This window comes from Vanacampus margaritifer, chromosome 2 (assembly GCF_051991255.1).
Source record: "Vanacampus margaritifer isolate UIUO_Vmar chromosome 2, RoL_Vmar_1.0, whole genome shotgun sequence".
Taxonomy (NCBI): Eukaryota; Metazoa; Chordata; class Actinopteri; order Syngnathiformes; family Syngnathidae; genus Vanacampus; species Vanacampus margaritifer.
Genome location: NC_135433.1, coordinates 41,593,105 through 41,611,847, shown reverse-complemented (window position 1 = coordinate 41,611,847; position 18,743 = coordinate 41,593,105). Strand labels below are relative to the sequence as shown.

The following is an 18,743-nucleotide window of genomic DNA, read 5'->3' as shown; positions in this document are numbered from 1 at the left end:
GTTTCATTAGACTTTTGTTGGCATTTTTGTCATCATATCTTCAGTACGAGTCAGAAGAAACCTCACAAAATCCAAAATTTGAACAGGGGTGTGTAGCCTTTTTATATGCACTCTATGTGGTTTCAACATTATAACAGAACCACCTGAGGAAAAATAACTATGTGATGAAAACACCCTGTCCTAATTAACTTAAAAGTTCCAAATACGTTTAACCACATGCTGCATTTGAATTGTTTTGAGATTGTATTACAAAAGGTGCTGGTTGGAGGTCTCATTTGGCCTCTAGCACCTTTTGTTCACACCACAATAAAAAAAAAAACTTCATGAACAGTCATTTCTGCACAGCAAGATGTCAAGTCCTCTTCTATTTGTACAGATGCAAGTCCCCAGTTCCTAAAAAAAAAGAAACGTTTTTATCTCTTTAGCGAGATCTAAAAAGGATGACAACCTGTCTGCTGTTGGAACACAATCAAACAGGGAGTTATTGATCTAACGCAGTCCTTTGGACATGCTGTACTGTTTGTAGAGCAAAAATGGTGAGCCAATATTAGTGTGGTGAAATAATTATTCAACACTGATGAATCAGCAAGTTTGCACTCCTACAAAGAAATGAACAGTCAACAATCTAATATTTTAAGAATGTGTCATCGCAACTTGACTGATATCAATCTTCGTCTATTGCGGTAATCAACAAGCAAAAATAAAAACATTGGAGACTTGGATTTCTTTTTGAGAGCAAACCTACAAAATGTGTTTTTTGAAATTTGAAGGGTTTTCAAGCTAACTGAAGATCTGTAGCCAAGCTCATGCTGTAATTTTATTTATTTAAATAATTTAAACTGCCTACAACATTAAACTTTTAAATGTTTGGTTTGTCTTAAAGTTGTTGATTTTAAGAGACCTTAGTCTCTTCAAGTGTCACTGTTCGTTCAAAGTCCAAAATTATTTATACCCTTTTGCTCCAATGCACCTGTTCCAATCAACAGAATGGTTATCGGGCTTATGTGCAGAGCTTGCTAATGAGCTTCAGCTGTGATGGAGAAGAGAAACATCCAAAACCTGCAGGACACTGCACCGCAGTAAATTACATTTTTGAGGCTCAAACATGCTGGGATGTATTGGTATAGATAAGGAAGATGCTAAATGAGTTTCATCCCTTTTTTTTTTTTAGGTTAGGTCTGAGTACAGGTAGTCGATCTCAGAAGGCGGCCATTTTGCCACTTGCTGTTGACTGAAGATGAAGAAGAAGCTGTGATTGGTTGTTGCCTGAGCCCTGAGCAACTGTGATGTCATCTTCAGTCGACAGCAAGAAGCAAAATGGCCGTTCCCATGAGATGGATAAAATCGGCTGAATTTTGCTGCATAACTCACATTCAACAAAAGTAATATTAATCAGGAGGTCATGCTTAGACTAGTGAGGTCACATATGACATATTGTCAAGAAATGTTTAATGTTGACTTCCTGTTTGGCCGGGTTGTTAACAACAACACTTGTCCGTGGTGTAGAAAATTTGCAAGACATTTTCAATTTTTGCTTTCCAGGGACTTTAAAGTGAATTGTATTTGGTGAATGAGTAGAAGATAAACGTGGCAAAAAAATATGTTAGTGTTAGATATTAAAACATGTTTTTGGAATTAAAATGATCTGTTTTAAGAAAACAACTTTTTCTAAAAGATCCAATAACTTGCATCATAATCATAACAGAGGATTCATTTAAAATATAACATCTTGATTTCAATCAATGGCACGTGTGTCATTTCAAAAATATTTCCAAAACTTTACTGTGCTTTAAATGAGTTTTAATGATTCATCTCACTGCTTTTTTCTTCTTTTTATGTATTTATTTATTTATTGTAATCATTGATAAGCACTTCTTTGGTAACCCTGTCCCCATATGTACATTACGCATCACTGTAATTGGGGAACAATAAAATAAAATTGTGTATTCCTTGTGGAATTGTTGTCCCGAGTGAGTGAACAAGACACACACAAAAAAATATGCTCCCTTAGTTTTTTGTTGGTTATATTTTATCATGGGCATATTTTCTTGGCAGCATATAAAAAGAAAGAAAGAAGGAAAGAAAGAGAGGAAACAATGTCTAACACCATGACCTCAGTGTGTGTGTCTCTCTCACTAAACCATCTCCGTACAGCAAAGGTCCAAGCGACTGACGAGATGCGCACCGGCCTTCAGTCGTTCCGTATCAAAAGTTGGCTTTCCACAAAAAAAGTACCGGCTCGTCCATTAGTCTCTAACCGAGCAATAGAAACGCGAGTAAAAAGTTGATGGATGCACTCTTCTTTAGAAATGTCACACATCTTCAAATCGAGAGAGCACAGTTGAGTCCGAACGAATGAATGAAGAGTGAAGTCTCCCTTTTCTTGCTTCCTGGTACGGGAAATAACAAGAGCTACTAGAAAACAAACTCGGAAGTCTTCTCGAGAGTCTCTGCTAAAGCCTGACGCGTGAGGATTTGATCAGAATACGAGCCTTAGTATGGTCATTCTATTCCATTGGGCCTGGAATCCAGAAAAATAAGACCTGAACCCTATCAAGAATTAAGAGTTGTCAACATCTGGTACTGGCCAAAGGAGTTGTGAATCTGTGGGCCATGAGAAGGGAAAGGAGAGCCCCCTAAATCACCACGAGCCTCCTCCAACCCGGCCGGGCCCAGTCCCTCTTACTGTCCATGATGGTTGTTTTGAGTCCACTATGGGCTCGTTCCTAGTTCCTCTCCTGCACAAACACAGTTTCCTGCGGACAAAGCCCCGCCTCCTGCAGAGTGATGTCATAGTCCAAGTGGGTGAGCTTCCGCCGCGGGAAGTTGGTTACGAGTTCGAAGCATTCGTTGGGGTAACCTTTGGACTGGACGTGTCTCACCAGCGCCTTCAAGTCACAAAGTAATGTTAGACACAACATGAACACAAATACAATACAATGATGTCGTTTTGTTGTGCGCTCAGTTTTTGAATGGCGCAGTTAGAAAGTGCTTTTTGTTGTTGTTATGTTACAGCGTTCCGCCGCAATATTGCAGTTCATCCTTTGCACCCTTGCTATATCGTGGATTTGTAATATCACTTATGAATATTCACCTTAAAAACTTTTTGGACATACCAACACCTTCATGTTAGCAACAGCTGTCTTGAATTTTAGTAAAAGGCTGTAACATAACCAAATGTTTTGTTTCTTGTTTAGTTGTGAGTTGAGGACCACAATGGAAATAATCCCTCGAGCTTTATTGGGTTATTTTCCCTCGGTGATGCAAAGTTTTACTGTGCGGTCTTCTCTGCTAATCACCAAATAACCAAACTTAATCAAGTCAAATCAATGTGGAAAAAAGTGAAGTGCGGTTAATACTTTGCAGATGCGCTGTATTTATACACCTCTCTAAATGATAATGCAGTACAGTAATAATACATTATGCTTAAAAAGCACTTTTTCAGACAACCAAAGATGCTGAGAAGAGAATAATAGTTTTATTTCAATAAGGAGGACAATGCTTACCATAAGTTTTGCTTGAGAAGACAAGGATATTTGCTCTCTTTGTCCATCTGGATAACGAAGCATCAATCTGGCCTTGGGACCTGTGTTAAAATAAAAAAATAAACACTTAACATGGGTGAAGCATTTTGTACATTTCTTTTTTTTCTTTCTTTAACATTTTAAGTCACACACATAGTAGGGATAAGTATTAGAATAAATTAACTTTATTGAACTATGGAGAAAACTGCTTGATTGTTGCTTACTAAATATTTTAAAAGAGGCGGGAAAATGTCAATATAAACTGCCATTGAGTAATACTGCTCATATAACTGGCCATAGAGTGGAGGAGCTCAAGTTAATGTTCTCCATGCTTTTTGACACAGTGAAAAAAAGAAAAAAAAACAGCATGTGTGTATACTATCCTCCTAATGTATGGTATCTACTTTTTGACATTTAACCAGTTGAAAGAGTAAACAGCGCCTAATCATGTTATTTGGTCCCAACCAATATGGAATTTTGAACAAAATTCCACTAACTGGTAATCGGTTGATTAATTAAAAAAAATATATAATAAAATAACTTTTTTTCCCCAGTCCCTTCACACTTATAGCATTCGAAGATATGAATAACAGACAGAAGGTTTGACTGTTTTGCGATACTTTGCCTTAAGTATCCCACTGAGGTGCGAACGTGTGCAAAGGTGGCGAATGTTGACTTTTCGTCAGTGTTTGTTCAATGCCGCAATGTTTGTTAAACATTCTCTAAATGTTCGCCTATTGTTTTGATGTTTTTTCTTGTCGCAAAGAGATTTTGCACATGGCAAGCATTTAGCAAATGTCACAACCTTGAACAAACACTGGCTAGAAATCGCCATTCCTTAGAGTATTTGTTTAACTTAACAGAGAAAAGAATTGGCAATAATTGGCCCCTTTTTTTTTGTCTTTGAGTCTTTGTCTTACATTTTAATTTGCTCATGTGCAAAAAATACAAATAAATAAAAGGAAAAAATCCATAGGTGGGCATTATATTAATATTGACGGAAAGTCCATCAACCTGTTTCCCCAACGCCCATTTTGTTGCCGATTGACGGGAAACTTTGAAAAGGGTGTTCGTCCACCAATTAAATTTGGCCATCCCTCAATGACAGACGTCCCATTTTGGTGACGGATTAACAAATGACGGAGCATTGACGACTGCTCATTTTGCTGCTGAGCAATGACGAATGACGGATTGATGATTACAATGCGGTTCAGCTTGAATTATTGACGGACTGACGATGACAGAAGGACGCCTCGACTGTTGATGACTGCCAAATGACAGATGCTCAAAATTCATTGACACACCCATCGATGCAAAAATCAGTATCAGGCAATTAAAATTCGGGTCAGACAATGAATCCGTTTGGCCCTAGTTATTTTTTGGTTTAAAGTACTGTACCATTGTCTTCAGGACAGTCGTCTTCACAGGTCTTGGATGGCCCTGCACTGTCGGCTACCACTGCACAGTTAGGGTTAGAGTTTCCCTCAGGACCCGCGTCCTGGTGGGACTGACGAAGCCCAGAGAGCGAGGGCTCCAGGTGGTTCTTTTTGCTCTCCTCCTTTTTGTGACTGTGATTGTTTTCTTTGAACGGAGATTTCCGGTGACAGGAAGACGTACTATCGGGATGAAGACGATGCTGGGCGGACCCGGACGTGGGGACTGCGGGGGGATGTTTGCTGGTGGAACTTTTCTCTTTCTGGGGTTCCGGCATTTCTCCGTCCGAACCGTCGACCGAGATGGGTCCCTCGCTGTCGGAGAAGGGCTCGGCGTCCGAGTCGTCCTCCGACCTCGGGGAGTCGGGGACGTCGGGGACATTGGAGGACTCGTAGTGAGTTTCCTGTAGGGAGGCCCGGATGGCGGCCTCCAGCTGGCTGTCTTCGCTGGCATCGATCAGACTCTCCTAGAACAGAAAACAAGAGTGCAGCTGTTAAAAACAAATCAAGGAAGAATAATAGCAAGGCAGGCGGGGGGGGGCAAACTGTGTGATTCTGACCAAACACAACACTATCAAAATTATTCCAGAGAGGACTTGGTTTGTTATTGTTGCCAAAGCGCAACCAAGATTTGCCATAATGCCATACTTAAATCCCAATTAAATTAATATTTGTTTGATTAACATTTCTCAACCATAGCAGCGAAGAATACCGACAGTTTCCTCTCCAGCAGGTAAAATGCATGCGCTATAGGTTTCAAGTTTGGGGACAAACGTGGCCCAACAGTTGTAAAAGTTACTCCCTTTAGTCTCATATTTGGCAGATAAAATAAATGCTCTATAGCACGTGTCAAGATCCGGTCCTCGAGGGCCTGAGTCCTGCATGTTTTGGAGGTTTCTCTACTCCAACACACCTGACTCAATGATTAGGATCAGGATCAGGCTCCTGCAGAGCTTGCTGATGACCTCAAGTATAAATCAGCTGTGTTGAATGTGGGAAACCTCTAAAACAGGCACGACTCATGCCCTCGTGGACCGGACTTTGACACCACTGCTTTATAGGGTTTAAGTCTTGAAATAGACTTGGCCCAGAAGGTCACTGCAGGCTTTTTTCATATTAACGTTTTATGGCAACGTTAGGGGTTCACGATTTCAAATTTGAGTTCAAAGACAGCATAATGTTTTCTAATTACAGGAGATCCTTGTCAGAGTTTAGTTTGTTGATAATGCAGTAGGCAAGTCATAATTACAGGAAACATTTGTAGGAAAAACACTTCTGGGCTAAAAATATAAAATATGACTTCATTAATTTTCTGAACCAATCCAACACAAAAGGGCCTTTTCCGTTCACAAACCTGCCCAAGGCTACGTTCACACTGCAATTGGGATTTTTTTGTTAAATCTGATCTTTTTTTTTTTTTTATGTACTCATTCGTGATGCGACTCGCATGCGCAAAGAGAAGACGTCGAGTGACGTACACCCAAAACGTCGTCACATTGCAGTGTCCACGGAAGTAATCGCAACGTTTTACCGCCAACCAAGCCGCCGAGGCAAGCGACTTTTATTCGTGTCATATGTGCAAATTTAGCTGTGCCAACGCACGCTACAGATTGGTGGACTGGTGGACTCGTTTCGCGGAAGTGTTAGGAGTTCGATTCATGTGTGTTGTCTACAGACATTATGCAAATGCAACTGTGCGAACGCCTGCGCTCCTGGTTGGTGGACTGTTTTCAAGCTCGTTCCTGGTTGGCTGCCGTCCTCGGCTTCCTTGTAAGTCAGTTTTGAATGTGGTGTTTACAAACAGCAACAGAAATCCGTCTGACTTATTTTTTCACCTCATGTCGCCAGAGTAGCGAGGTTGGAAGAGGTAATAGAAATATTTGGGGGAAATGAGGGGACACTCCTCGACCTTCTTATTTCATTGAGAAGTCTACCGAAGATGACGCCGCATCACCGCCGTTCGTGATGAACCGTCTGCAGGGCTGACTTTCTACTATCGCCACACGTCAACTTTATGCTTCATGTTTCAAGTGTGATTAAATTAAAGACAAATTTAACACTTATCTAAAACAGCTTTGTATATATTCACAGACGTGCCAGTAGTCTCCCGCCCGCACAGAGCGCATATCAGGCTTTTTGATGACGTATGAATTGGATGCGTGCGGATGAGCGTTCACAGTGCAGACGCATCGCATAAATATCCGATTTAGGCTGCGTTCACACTGCAGCGCAATTTAGATTTTTTCACAAGTATCAGATTTTTTCATGCAGTGTGAACGTTTTTTTCACACCCGACCTAAGGCCACTTTCATATGTGGATCTAAATCTTGAAAAGTGTTTCACAATGTGGCAGTACATCTGACCGGCCTCACAACTACAGACCACATGTAACCACACCAGCCCAGGAGAGAAATCAAAGACGTACAGAGCGAGCCCGTTTGGCGGGTGGTGCCGGGCAGGACGGCCCGTCCAGCTGCCCGTGCTCTGCCAGGAAGCCGGTGGCCTGCTCCAGGAAGGACGCCACGTCCAGCTGGTTCCACTCCACCATTTTTTGACCTAGGGTGATACACAGGACTGTGTGTTTCAAAACAGCTTTGAATCCCGGCAAGTGTTTCCCTCACTTCTGTATACAAGGTGGTGGTAGCAAAATAAAGTTACAGTGGTACCTTGGAGTTTGAAAATAATTCACAAGTCCAAATTGTTCAACCTCCGAAACATTTTTTCCCATAGGAAATAATGTAAATGTAATTAATCCATTCCCAAGCTCCAAAAACAGAAAATTCCTATTTTAATTTCTATTTATGTTTTTTACATTGACAGTACAGTACAGTATTCAAACAATAATAAAATACCTAACCTTTTTTGTTGTGGTGTGATGGCATCAGTGGATGATAAATGCTATACTAATGCTAGCTTTAGTTCTGTGCTGAGTTTGTGTATTATACATTGGGCATATTGTTAGATTATTAAGCGGTCCTTGCGTGCATTGTTTAACGTCAGGCACATTGTTGAACTGTATTTACAGAAGTAGTCACACAACAGCGCGATAATCTCCTTCCTAATTCCACCGCGGTTTGTAGCACTGTATGTTTGTCTTTGCTGCCACTGGCACTGTTGTCTTTCTTTGGGCTCATGGCGAAGAAAATTGTCGTGGAAAAATCAAATTGCACTCGCGAGTATGGAGCACCTCTGGGAGATTTTTTACTCAGATTTTTTGGTTGAAGTCTGAATTGTACGGGTTCCGAGACGTTCAAACTCCGAGGTTGCACTGTCAACTTTTTGGCGCGTTGTGGGAAATTTAAGTGGAATTAAGTCACTGGAGTAGAATAGATTATCTGCCCCATCCTACTCTTGTGCTGCTCACAAGAACACTCACCAGTACGAGGATCCAAGATGGAAATATATGGAAATTTGTTGAGTTTATAGAACTGGATGTATCGTTGTCCCTCTTCACTATCATGATATACCTGCAACAAACATTGAGATAAAAACTTAATCCACTCCACCTCCGGAACATGGCTGGAAATAACCTACTGTAATGACAAACCGGTTTTCAGGGCTTAAAGTAAAAAATAAAATAAAATTACAAAAAAATCCTGAGCCTAAACTTTTTCCGGGGAGCGGTGGTGCAGTATCCAATGTGTCGATTCATTGTTCGACCGGCATCACGCCATTACTATTCGATTCGTCGTGTCAGCTCATCTCTTTCATTATCCATTTATATGATGTATAGTACAGTATAATAGCACTGCGGGTTGCAGTCCCTTCTAGTGCTGCAGATATCGAATATTTTGGTATTCAAATATCGTATGGAAAATTCTATTGAATAATCAGGTATTTGGATAAAAATATTATTTTCGCTTGGTGATAGAACAATTATGAATACAGAAGTCATTAAAAATATATTTCCACTTACTAATGATCGACCAACTTTAATTTCTAAATAATCAAAAATTTGTGGTTTTTTTTTAACTTAAATTTGAATTGTGCTTAACAGCACATTATTTTCTTCTCTAGAGAGTTGGGGAGATTTTAGACAAATCACTCGCCATGGATTTTGTAATGACCTTCTGTTAAATATTAGGCAACTTCCCTCTCTACCCACTCTTAAAAGACATCTTTGTTCTTTGGCGTTCGACTCGGCATGGTGCCTTCAGCATTTTATTAATTATTTATTTTATTTACTGACCTACTTGTTATTTTATTGACTTATTCATTTACCCACTTACGATATTTATTCATTTGTTTGGTGTTGTTTTGTTTTACCTGTCTTTATTCCATGACTGATTTTTACTACACGTATAGCACTTAGTATGAAATGAAGTTCCGAGTCGAGTAGTTTTTGGTCTGTGAGACAAAGTGACGTCAGAACCACAGTTGTGATTTTGCCGACTGTCAACTGCACAATTGAGTGAGCTCAGTTTATTAAACCGATCTCTAGGGACGGCAACTGTGCCCGGCCGTCAGCATCAAAGTGTGCAAACTTAGATGGGTGTGACAATCAGTGGATCTTATCTTATCTTATCTTAAATCATCACGTTGATTAGACTGCCTTTGAAAAGTAGTCCGATGGTTCTAGCTGCAGCCGCTGGCACAGTTATCACGCTCACACTGTAGACGCTCTAGTCTAAACACTGGCAACAGGCACCGTCCAATACAATGCCAACGTAATCAAGTCGTCTTTTAGTGCCCTTAATTGGCGATCGAACATGATTTCAGGGCTAAGTTGTTTTGTTGACTTTAGTCGCAATAATTTATGCAGGCAATATGAACGGCAGACACACATTTCGCAAGACGAGTCATGTCATCCATTGCGCCACGACAGGCAAAACGCTCCCGGGAACAACTCCAAAATAAAAGCGTATTGCGCTCCACATCTTACTTGGTATGGGAAGGTTTATTTAGAAGTTGGCCTTCTCTCCACATTGGTGGTGTTTTGCCAGACGTGTGAAATATTCCCCATAATGTAAACTGTTAACTCCGCTGGATTTTTCATTGCGCTCTTTCAATACAAGACCAGCCCTACTCTGCTTGTGATTGGCTAGTGGCTCTTACGCCGGAAATCCGGCACTGTACTTTAAGCCCTGTGGTTTGTTCTGACAGCCTTACAATTGCATTTCTATTAACAGCGCTGAGTGGTAACCGCAAGTAAAAGCTGTGTACCTGCCAGAATATAAAATGTTCTCGAATGATGGTCTTCACAGCGTCGTTGCTCCAAACGTCTCTGTTCAGGCACTGGCAAGCAAAATCTTGAACGTTCTGAATGTTGATCATCAACCACTTGTTCTCCAACTGGCCGCAGTCTTTTGCCTATTTGAGATAGTAACGACACAACGTAAAGTCCAAATTTAGACAACTTTATATTGTAGAACAGGGACATGATTCAAGTAACCAGTTTGCAATCTGGACGCAAAGGGGTGTGACATGTCAACCATAACAGAAATCATCATCATAACCAAAATTGTATGGGAAGTTGTCAAATTTCTAGTTGTACAACCTCATGGGGCATGTAGATGCCTGTAAGTTGCCCATTGTTTCGTTTGCAGCACACCTGCTTTCCTCTGAGTGAAGGTCAGCACACAGAATCAAGGCCTGTTTGGTGTAGATTTGTAAGCGACTCCTCACCGTCTCAAAGCTGCCTTTGTGCATCAGCTCAATGGGAGGACGAAAAAGGTCTGCCAGGGTGCTCAGTTTCTTGTCCACTGTGCCACCGTTGCGCAGCTCCTGTTCCTGGCGGACTGGAAAGAGATGGAATGCGAGTGAGGGGAATTATCATCAATGGGGGATGGAAAAATCGTGACTTCAATGTAGGAATCTGATTTAATAACGTGAACAATTAACACCTCATATGGAATTCACTAAAGTATTTTTAAACAGTGAACAATCAGTGCTACTTTAAACGGGGAAGTCAGCCTTAAACATTTCTTGACAATAATGTGTTATATGTGACCTCACACTAGTGTAACCATGACATTCTGATTAATACTGCATTTGTGGAATAATGCTACGTTCAAACTGAGCCGAAAATATTGTGACGCTACGCTGGTCTCGCACGTGTTTTATTTGCGGGGGTTCTCAAATGGGATTTGTTACGCTCCGCGCCGCAACGGAGGAAGAGGAGGGATTTCCGCTTCGGTAGGTGGTGCTAACTTTATTGTAGCATTGCTAGCTTGCTTCACACTTCGACAATTAAACAAACAAACTCACCAGGTAAGCCAACATTCACGCTTCTTCCTCCAAGCAATCTCCTTTTTGGCCCGGTCGCGGTACACGTAGCTCGCCGTGTTGTACAGCTGTCTGCAAACCGCAACGATCAAACTCTCCTCCATTGCTATGCTACACGTTCTGCAACCGCTTCCTGTGTTTTGTTTGTGACGTATTTGGTGACGTGGACTATCTCTACACCGATTGGATGTCTCTGACGCAATGGCGTCAAAAGTTAATTTCAACCAACGCCGGCGAAATGGGCAAAGTAGCAAGATGATCGCCAGAAACAGCCCAAACGCGCCGCCCGGCATACCATCGCGCCCCTCCGCGTGAAGTCCATTGACTACAATGCAATCGCGCCGCCGGAAACGCCTCCCCAACCGTTGGTCTGAACGTAGCGTAAGAGTAATGAAGCAAAATCCAGCCATTTTGATCCATCTGAGGCGGCGGCCATTTTGCCACTTGCTGTCGACTGAAGATGACATCACAGTTACTCAGAGCTCAGACCAATCACAGCACATCTGTTTTCTGAAGCTGAGCTGTGATTGGTTGTTACCTGAGACCTGAGCAACTATGATGTCGTTTTCACTCGACAGCAAGACGGCAAAATGGCCACCATCTGATATTGATAAAAAACTGCTGGATTTTGCTGCTTATCTCGTATTCCACTAACACAAATATAACACAGAAATACCGTATTTTGAATAGTGGAGCTGCTGTGAACATATTGTAATGATGGGGGGGCTTCTCCTTTAAAGAGAACCAAAAACTTGACACTCTTTGGAATAAGGAAAATCCAAAATAAGATACATTCTTGTAAACAGAATTTAGCAGTGAGAATATTGCCATGAAAGATTTTACCTGCAACTATCAAATATTTTCAAGCCTCTATTATTCCACTGCTTATTTATTAGATAGAACAGAATAATTAGATGGAAATGGTTTTGCATTTTCAAACAACAAAATGTGCATGTGAGGAGGAGCAGGTAATATTGTTGTCCACTTGAGGTCGCCATCCTCACATTCCACACTAAATTATCTGTGACTTTGTGTTTGTGTTGCTTTAAAAGGTGTGGCCTGGCCTGGTGAATGACGTGGGAGGCAGCAAATGCCAGTTTAGAGTTGGCTGTTGTGAGCTCAGGTTAGCAGCTGGCTGTTAACTGGCGAACCGTCTGCCAGTAATCATACCGTTGAGTGCCTGGGTGCCAGTTGTGGCAGCTTGTGTATAAATGTGCTTAATACGTGTTTATTTTCTTACCGTTTGTTCAATAAAAGGATTGAAAGTCACCTGTGGCTTTTCTATCCTTTATCAAATTATTCACTAAATTGTTTCAGCCCCAAAGACGACTCACTTGTTTCTGTTTGGAAGTCTCTAAAGCCATCGAATATGGATCGTGCCGGCCTCCTTCGCTTTGGCACTGAAAGTTTACAAGACGCAACAAAATTGCAATGAATGCTTGCAAGAAAGAAGCAATCAAAAAATATCAATGCAATACCTCCAAAAAGTGGCTCCGGCTCCACAAGTATGTCCTGCTTCTGAGGAATGGGTGCTCGTACTTCGCTGTGACCACACACACACAAGACAAAAAACGCTAACCATCCGATCATCAGAGTATCATTTAGAAGAAAAAAAATAGTTGGTGTATGAGCACTTACTCTGAAGGTGGAACTCTGCTGCTGGATGCTACCGAACCGGAACTCGTGCTGGGCTCCTCGGCCACCACGCCTCCGTCCAGAAACATCGTCACTGCCATTTCCAGGTTGTTGTTGCATGCTTCCAACATATGCTTCCCCACACTCTCTGTAGCCCCTAGTGGAGTATTAAAGGAGACATAGAATGCATTTTTACACAATTACAACATTTAAATCAGCTCATATATGGCTTGTTTTGTTAAAATAACCCAAAGATAGATCATTATAGATATTTTTACAGCTCATTTTTTGCTATGGAAGAATCAGCTTGTTTGCGGGGGCAGAGCTGTCTCAGAGTGTGCCAATGTTGAGCCAAGCTTTCTTGAGCCAGACAACAAGCTCTTACAAGTCACCACTGGCTAATTTAAGAATAAAACAGTGCATCATGATTTTATGCTTGATTGTGCATCTCCTTTTGGTGTTCTTGCCGAATAATGCATACATACATGTACATACATACATACTGGTACGACATTGTTATAGGCTTGAAATTAGCGGTTTCACATTCCAGGTTGCAAGACAAAATTTCAATTTTGCACGTCATTATAACACATTGAATATCAAAACTGAGAATCAACTGCGATGGCGTTCCAAAAAGCTTTGCTGGACTGCATCGCTCACATCACCTACCACAGGTAGCTGCCGGTTGACTCTCAGACCAGTGCTACCTGCGCTGCACCAGCTAGCTAGCAACCAGCTTCATAACACAAAATAAATGATCATAAGTAGGCAAGTAAAAAAAAAATAATCATAATAAATAAAATAAATAATTCTGATGAGGGACAAAGCTATGCTAATGTTAAGCTAACCTACAATTGACATGGCTAGCACATTTAAAACCGGTATTAAGTGTTTGGATGACCAAGCCCACTTTTCACAAACGTCTGGTTTGAACCGTGTTAAGCAGAGACAGTGTTTCCCACAGATTTGAAATCTACTTGGGGGCTCAGGCGGTGGGGATGGAAGGCGGGTTTGACCGGAGGTGTGTCTCAGTCCTGTTATTACATCTCCTCTAGCCTCACGATCCACAAGTGACGGCGAACTAACGTTACATGCGGCATATCCTGTTGCAACACTTTTTTTTCCTTTTTAAATGTATTTTTAATACATTTTCTTGAAAACTTCTTAGGTGGTGGCAAACCCAAGTATTAACATGGTGTGAGAAAAACTGAGAGATCATCCAATTTAAGCCTATACCCCACTAAAAGGTGAAGGAAGGTTTGTGACGCTAGAGAATGCTGATTTCTTGCCAGGCTTCGTTGAAGTTCGCAATGTTCGCCTAGAGTTGACAACAAAAAGCATTAAAACCATTGGTGGACGTTTAGTGAACGTTTGCGAACATTAAACAAACCCTAACGGGAGCATGTATTTGATACCTTCTTCAACCATACCAACACTCGCAAAGGTACCCGTTTACATACATACCCTAGGGGTATGTACAACTTTTGAGCATACTGCATGGTGAGACAAAAGCTTAATGTCCATAAAATTCAAAATACTGTGCCAATTGTTTCAGAGGTTGAAGTTGACATGAGTAGAGATGTACGTGTGAATTTGGGTAACAATTATATGCATTTTTGTGTCAATAAGTAACTTTTATACATATGCAGTGGTGTTCAAAAGTTTACACACCCCAAACTTTCAAACACAACTGTATGTGTTTAAACATGATCAGTGCCACATGAACAGACATTTTCTAAAACCATCTTCTGAAAAGAATACATTAATCAAGCGGTATAGTGCTTATTTTTCATTTTAATGCTGAAAGACAAGAATGAGTGAATTGTGAATGTTTCACTCTTAGTGACATAAGTTGCTATGACTTCACTCGTCCACTAGATGTCCCTAATGTTACTTTCACTTAAGCCCCAAAGCTCTGAATTTGTTTCGGCACAATTTGAAGGAAGGAACCACACAACTTTAATCCAACTTTGAACAGAGAAAGAGCAAGCAAATTGATAAGTATCTGGACTCTTGACAGAAAATCTACTCACTAAACAGAACCGGAAATTAATTATGGTACGCTATTCTGCATGTCAGGTGAAGTGGCCTAACTTAAAAGTATCAAGATAGTATATTATGAAAACTAACAAATAACATTGCTGATATTATTTTTAGAGTCCTGAGTTTCGATTTTTACTTTTGAGATCTGCATAGCAAATGTTCTCAAAATGACATTAATAATATATATATATATATATATATATATATATATATATATATACACACATACACAATATGTTCTATGCGCCCCCCCAGTATTCTAAACATGGCATTCTGATGAATATTGCGTTTTATGGTTTTGTCATATGATAAGTAAATATTGAGAACTTATCCAGGAAAAAACTGTAACATGGATGTGTGTTGTTATATTGGGTTTTTGAATACTAGTAATGATAGCTGTAATTGCAATCTGACAGTGATGATCTAAGATATTATGGAAGCATATTGCTGCCACACCCCAAAAAAAATTCATTGACTACATAATGGTATAGGTTGTGCGCTGTGAATTCCGGAAAAGTCGGCGATTTAATTAACTTGGGAAAAACAGCATGCAACAGAAGGTAAGGGGCTGTTTTCAAACTAGCGATCTCCATCCATCCATCCATCCATCTTCTACCACTTATTCTAGGCCGGGTCATGGGGGCAGCAGCTTTAGGAGGGATGCCCAGACTTCCCTCTTCCCAGCCACTTCAACCAGCTCCTCCGGCGAGATCCCAAGGCGTTCCCGGGCCAGCCGAGAGACACAGTCTCTCCAGCGTGTCCTGGTTCGTCCCCGGGGCATCCCGCCACGCCGGTGGGACACGCCCGGAACACCTCTCCAGGAAGGCGTCCACGAGGCATCCGAACCAGATGCTCGAGCCACCTCAGCTGGCTCCTCTCAACGCGGAGGAGTAGCGGCTCGACCCTGAGGCCCTCCCAGATGACCGAGCTTCTCACCTTATCTCTAAGGGAGAGCCCGGCTACCCTGTGGAGGAAACTCATTTCGGCCGCTTATATCCGGGATCTTGTTCTTTCGGTCACAACCCACAGCTCGTGACCATAGGTGAGGGTAGGAACGTAGATCGATTGGTAAATCGAGAGCTTCACCTTTCGGCTCAGCTCCTTCTTCACCACGACAAACCGATACAGAGTTCGCATCACTGCAGACGCAGCACCGATCCGCCTGTCGATCTCCCGCTCCATTCTACCCTCACTCGTGAACAAGACCCCAAGATACTTGAACTCCTCCACTTGGGGAAGGATCTCATCCCCGACCCAGAAGAGTACGCCACCCTTTTCCGACTGAGGGCCATGGTCTCGGATTTGGAGGTGCTGATCCTCATCCCAACCTCTGCTGCGAACCGCTCCAGTGAGAGTTGGAGATCACGGCTTGATGAAGCCAACAGCACCACGTCATTTGCAAAAAGCAGAGATGTAATGCTGACGCCACCAAACCAGACCCCCTCAACGCCTTGGCTGCGCCTAGAAATTCTGTCCATAAAAGCTATGGACAGAATCTGTGACAAAGGGCAGCCTTGGAGGAGTCCAACCCTCACTGGAAGCGAATCCGACTTACTGCCGGCAATACGGACCAAACTGACATCGGTCGTACAGGGACCAAACAGCCCGTATCAAGGGGCTCGATTCCCCGTACTCCCGAAACACCCCCCACAGGACTCCCCGAGGGACCCGGTCGAACGCCTTCTCCAAATTCACAAAACACATGTAGACCGGTTGGGCGAACTCCCGCGCACCCTCGAGGACCCTGCAGAGGGTGAAGAGGTGGTCCACTGTTCCACGGCCGGGACGAAAACCACACTGCTCCCCCTGAATCAGAGATTCAACTTCCTGACTGACCCTCCTCTCCAGCACCCCTGAATAGACCTTAATAGGGAGGCTGAGGAGCGATCTCCAACTTGAGTAAATACCGCGCTCTATGAGTCCCGACTAAATGTGCAACTTCGACCGACAGACGAACTTTCGTTGAAGTAGTAGATTTCGTGGCTCTATTGGCAATAATAACTTTTAATTTGTAAAATAACAGTTGCCAAGTGGCTCCTGGTCACATCCACTTCCATTCAACAATCATTTCCTTCCGCCGTCCGTCATAGGGCAGTCACGTGATCATGTGACGTCGGTGCAAATGGTCAATAACGTGATAAATTCCACATTGTACTGTTTTAAGTTTGACCTCTGCATTTGGCAAAACAAAACTAAGAAGACCTTCCGGCTCAGGTCACTGGCGGAGAGCTATACAGGTGTGTCTTCTTTTTAAATCTTACATTTTGTTGAACATTTGGCCTTATTTTCTTACGTTATTATTAGGGATGCACGATAATGGTATTTTCAACCGATACCGATAAACCAATAATTTAGAACGTGCCGATGTCGATAACCAATAAGTAAGGCAATAATTGTCTGCAAAATTAACTTGAATACAAATATACTTTGGATTCCTACTATAAGTACAAATACATAGAACCATTTGTAACGCACCGTAAAGCTGAATTTTATTGATATCTCTGCTTCAAAGACAACCAGTAACTAATTTTGAGTTTGGCAAAACAAAAAAGTTATGTTTTAAAAATTCAACATAAAAACTGTGAGGGTAAAATTTTGGGGAGACACATCTTGAGCCACAACCACAAAAGATGGACCAACGCGGCAAGTCTATTATTATCGGCGAATTTCTTTATTATCTGGTTTATCTATACAAAGTCAAATTGGTTGATAATGGCCGATAATTATCGGCTGATTTCTTTATTATCTGTTTGATGTCAAATTGGTCGATAATTGACGATAATTATCGGCCATTGATATTATCGTGCATCCCCAGTTATTATAGTGTTACGTAGCATGTAACTTCGATTTAAAAGACACAAAAAGAAGACATACCTACCATAAGGCTCCACCTGTGATTTGAATTGAAAGAAGTTGTTTTGTTTAGTTGATTGCAGAAATGAATATTATATTACGAATTAATCACTGATGCTTTATTTTCCGGTTGAGGTAGCAAGTAAGTTGCCAAGCATTTACACGAAAGAATGTGTTACTGTTCTCGCTGTGTAGATTGTAGTTGAACATTTCCTGCACGGTGTAGTAGTTTGACTTCCGTCCCTTACTGCGCATGCGCGTTCGAGTCTGCCAACATGGTGGCGCGGTAGCTCGTCTGCGTGAAATAAACTTTACACTTCTCTTGTATTTTTCATCGCGTGCACATGAGTAACCGATTGTAGGATGTGCGGATCTATAATGCGCTAGTAGAAAATCACACCGGTAACAGTGAGATTTTAACAATACAGTCTTTTTTCTTTTTTTTTTTAAAGAGATGACAAGTAGTAGCACAAGGCGATGATGATGAAGGCAAATGTTAGACCTCCATTCTGCAATTACGCACAACAGGCTATGTCTAAAAGTGCAATAAAAAGCAGCTACCTGCTCACGATTTGTAACTTGTTGTGATCGCCACTAAGCACTACGGGGGAGAAGCTAAGTTGCTGTTATAGAGGTTTAAGTTCCGCACTCATTCACGAGTGGAGAGTCTTTTAGTGGAGTTGGCCAGTTAACACGGGCTGTGCTTTTTTTCCTCCCCACTGACAGCGGAGGGGCACCAGACACATTTAACGTCCCTTTTTACAACTGCGCACGCATTTTCCTCGTCAGTCCCGACACGGGCAACTGTTCCCGCACGTCTCCCAAAAGATACCCCTCAAATTAGGATGGAAACCAAGTGTGATTTTTACCTGTTATTGCTGTGAATTGTTGTATTAACCCGTTCACCCCCGGAGTCGAGGTGTCTCCGAGCGCCGCCATCTTACCGCCACAAACAACAACATAAATGTCGCGCATGCGCAACACAACCTTTTTTCCCTCCGCCTGGCGCGAGTGGCAGAGACGTCACTTT

General features: G+C 41.9%; 1 protein-coding gene across 3 annotated transcripts; it reads right to left on the bottom strand.

The window, feature by feature from the left end:
• Positions 1–1,797: 1,797 nt before the first annotated feature.
• On the bottom strand, positions 1,798–18,717 carry ubxn7 (UBX domain protein 7). 3 transcript variants are annotated; one of them, XM_077559207.1, is made up of 11 exons: positions 17,739–17,900; positions 12,821–12,974; positions 12,661–12,725; positions 12,517–12,582; positions 10,583–10,695; positions 10,121–10,267; positions 8,334–8,424; positions 7,383–7,513; positions 4,923–5,424; positions 3,507–3,586; positions 1,798–2,888 (listed from the first exon to the last, which is right to left on the bottom strand). In XM_077559207.1, exons 2-11 carry the CDS (start codon positions 12,946–12,948, stop codon positions 2,727–2,729), a joined length of 1,485 nt encoding a protein of 494 aa, XP_077415333.1. In that variant the 5' UTR covers positions 12,949–12,974; positions 17,739–17,900; the 3' UTR covers positions 1,798–2,726. The 3 variants fall into 3 exon arrangements, with proteins under 3 accessions (XP_077415333.1, XP_077415332.1, XP_077415331.1); XM_077559206.1 differs by having other exon boundaries at positions 17,735–17,896; XM_077559205.1 differs by lacking the exon at positions 17,739–17,900 and adding an exon at positions 18,583–18,717 and having other exon boundaries at positions 1,799–2,888.
• Between the last annotated feature and the right edge of the window lie 26 nt (positions 18,718–18,743).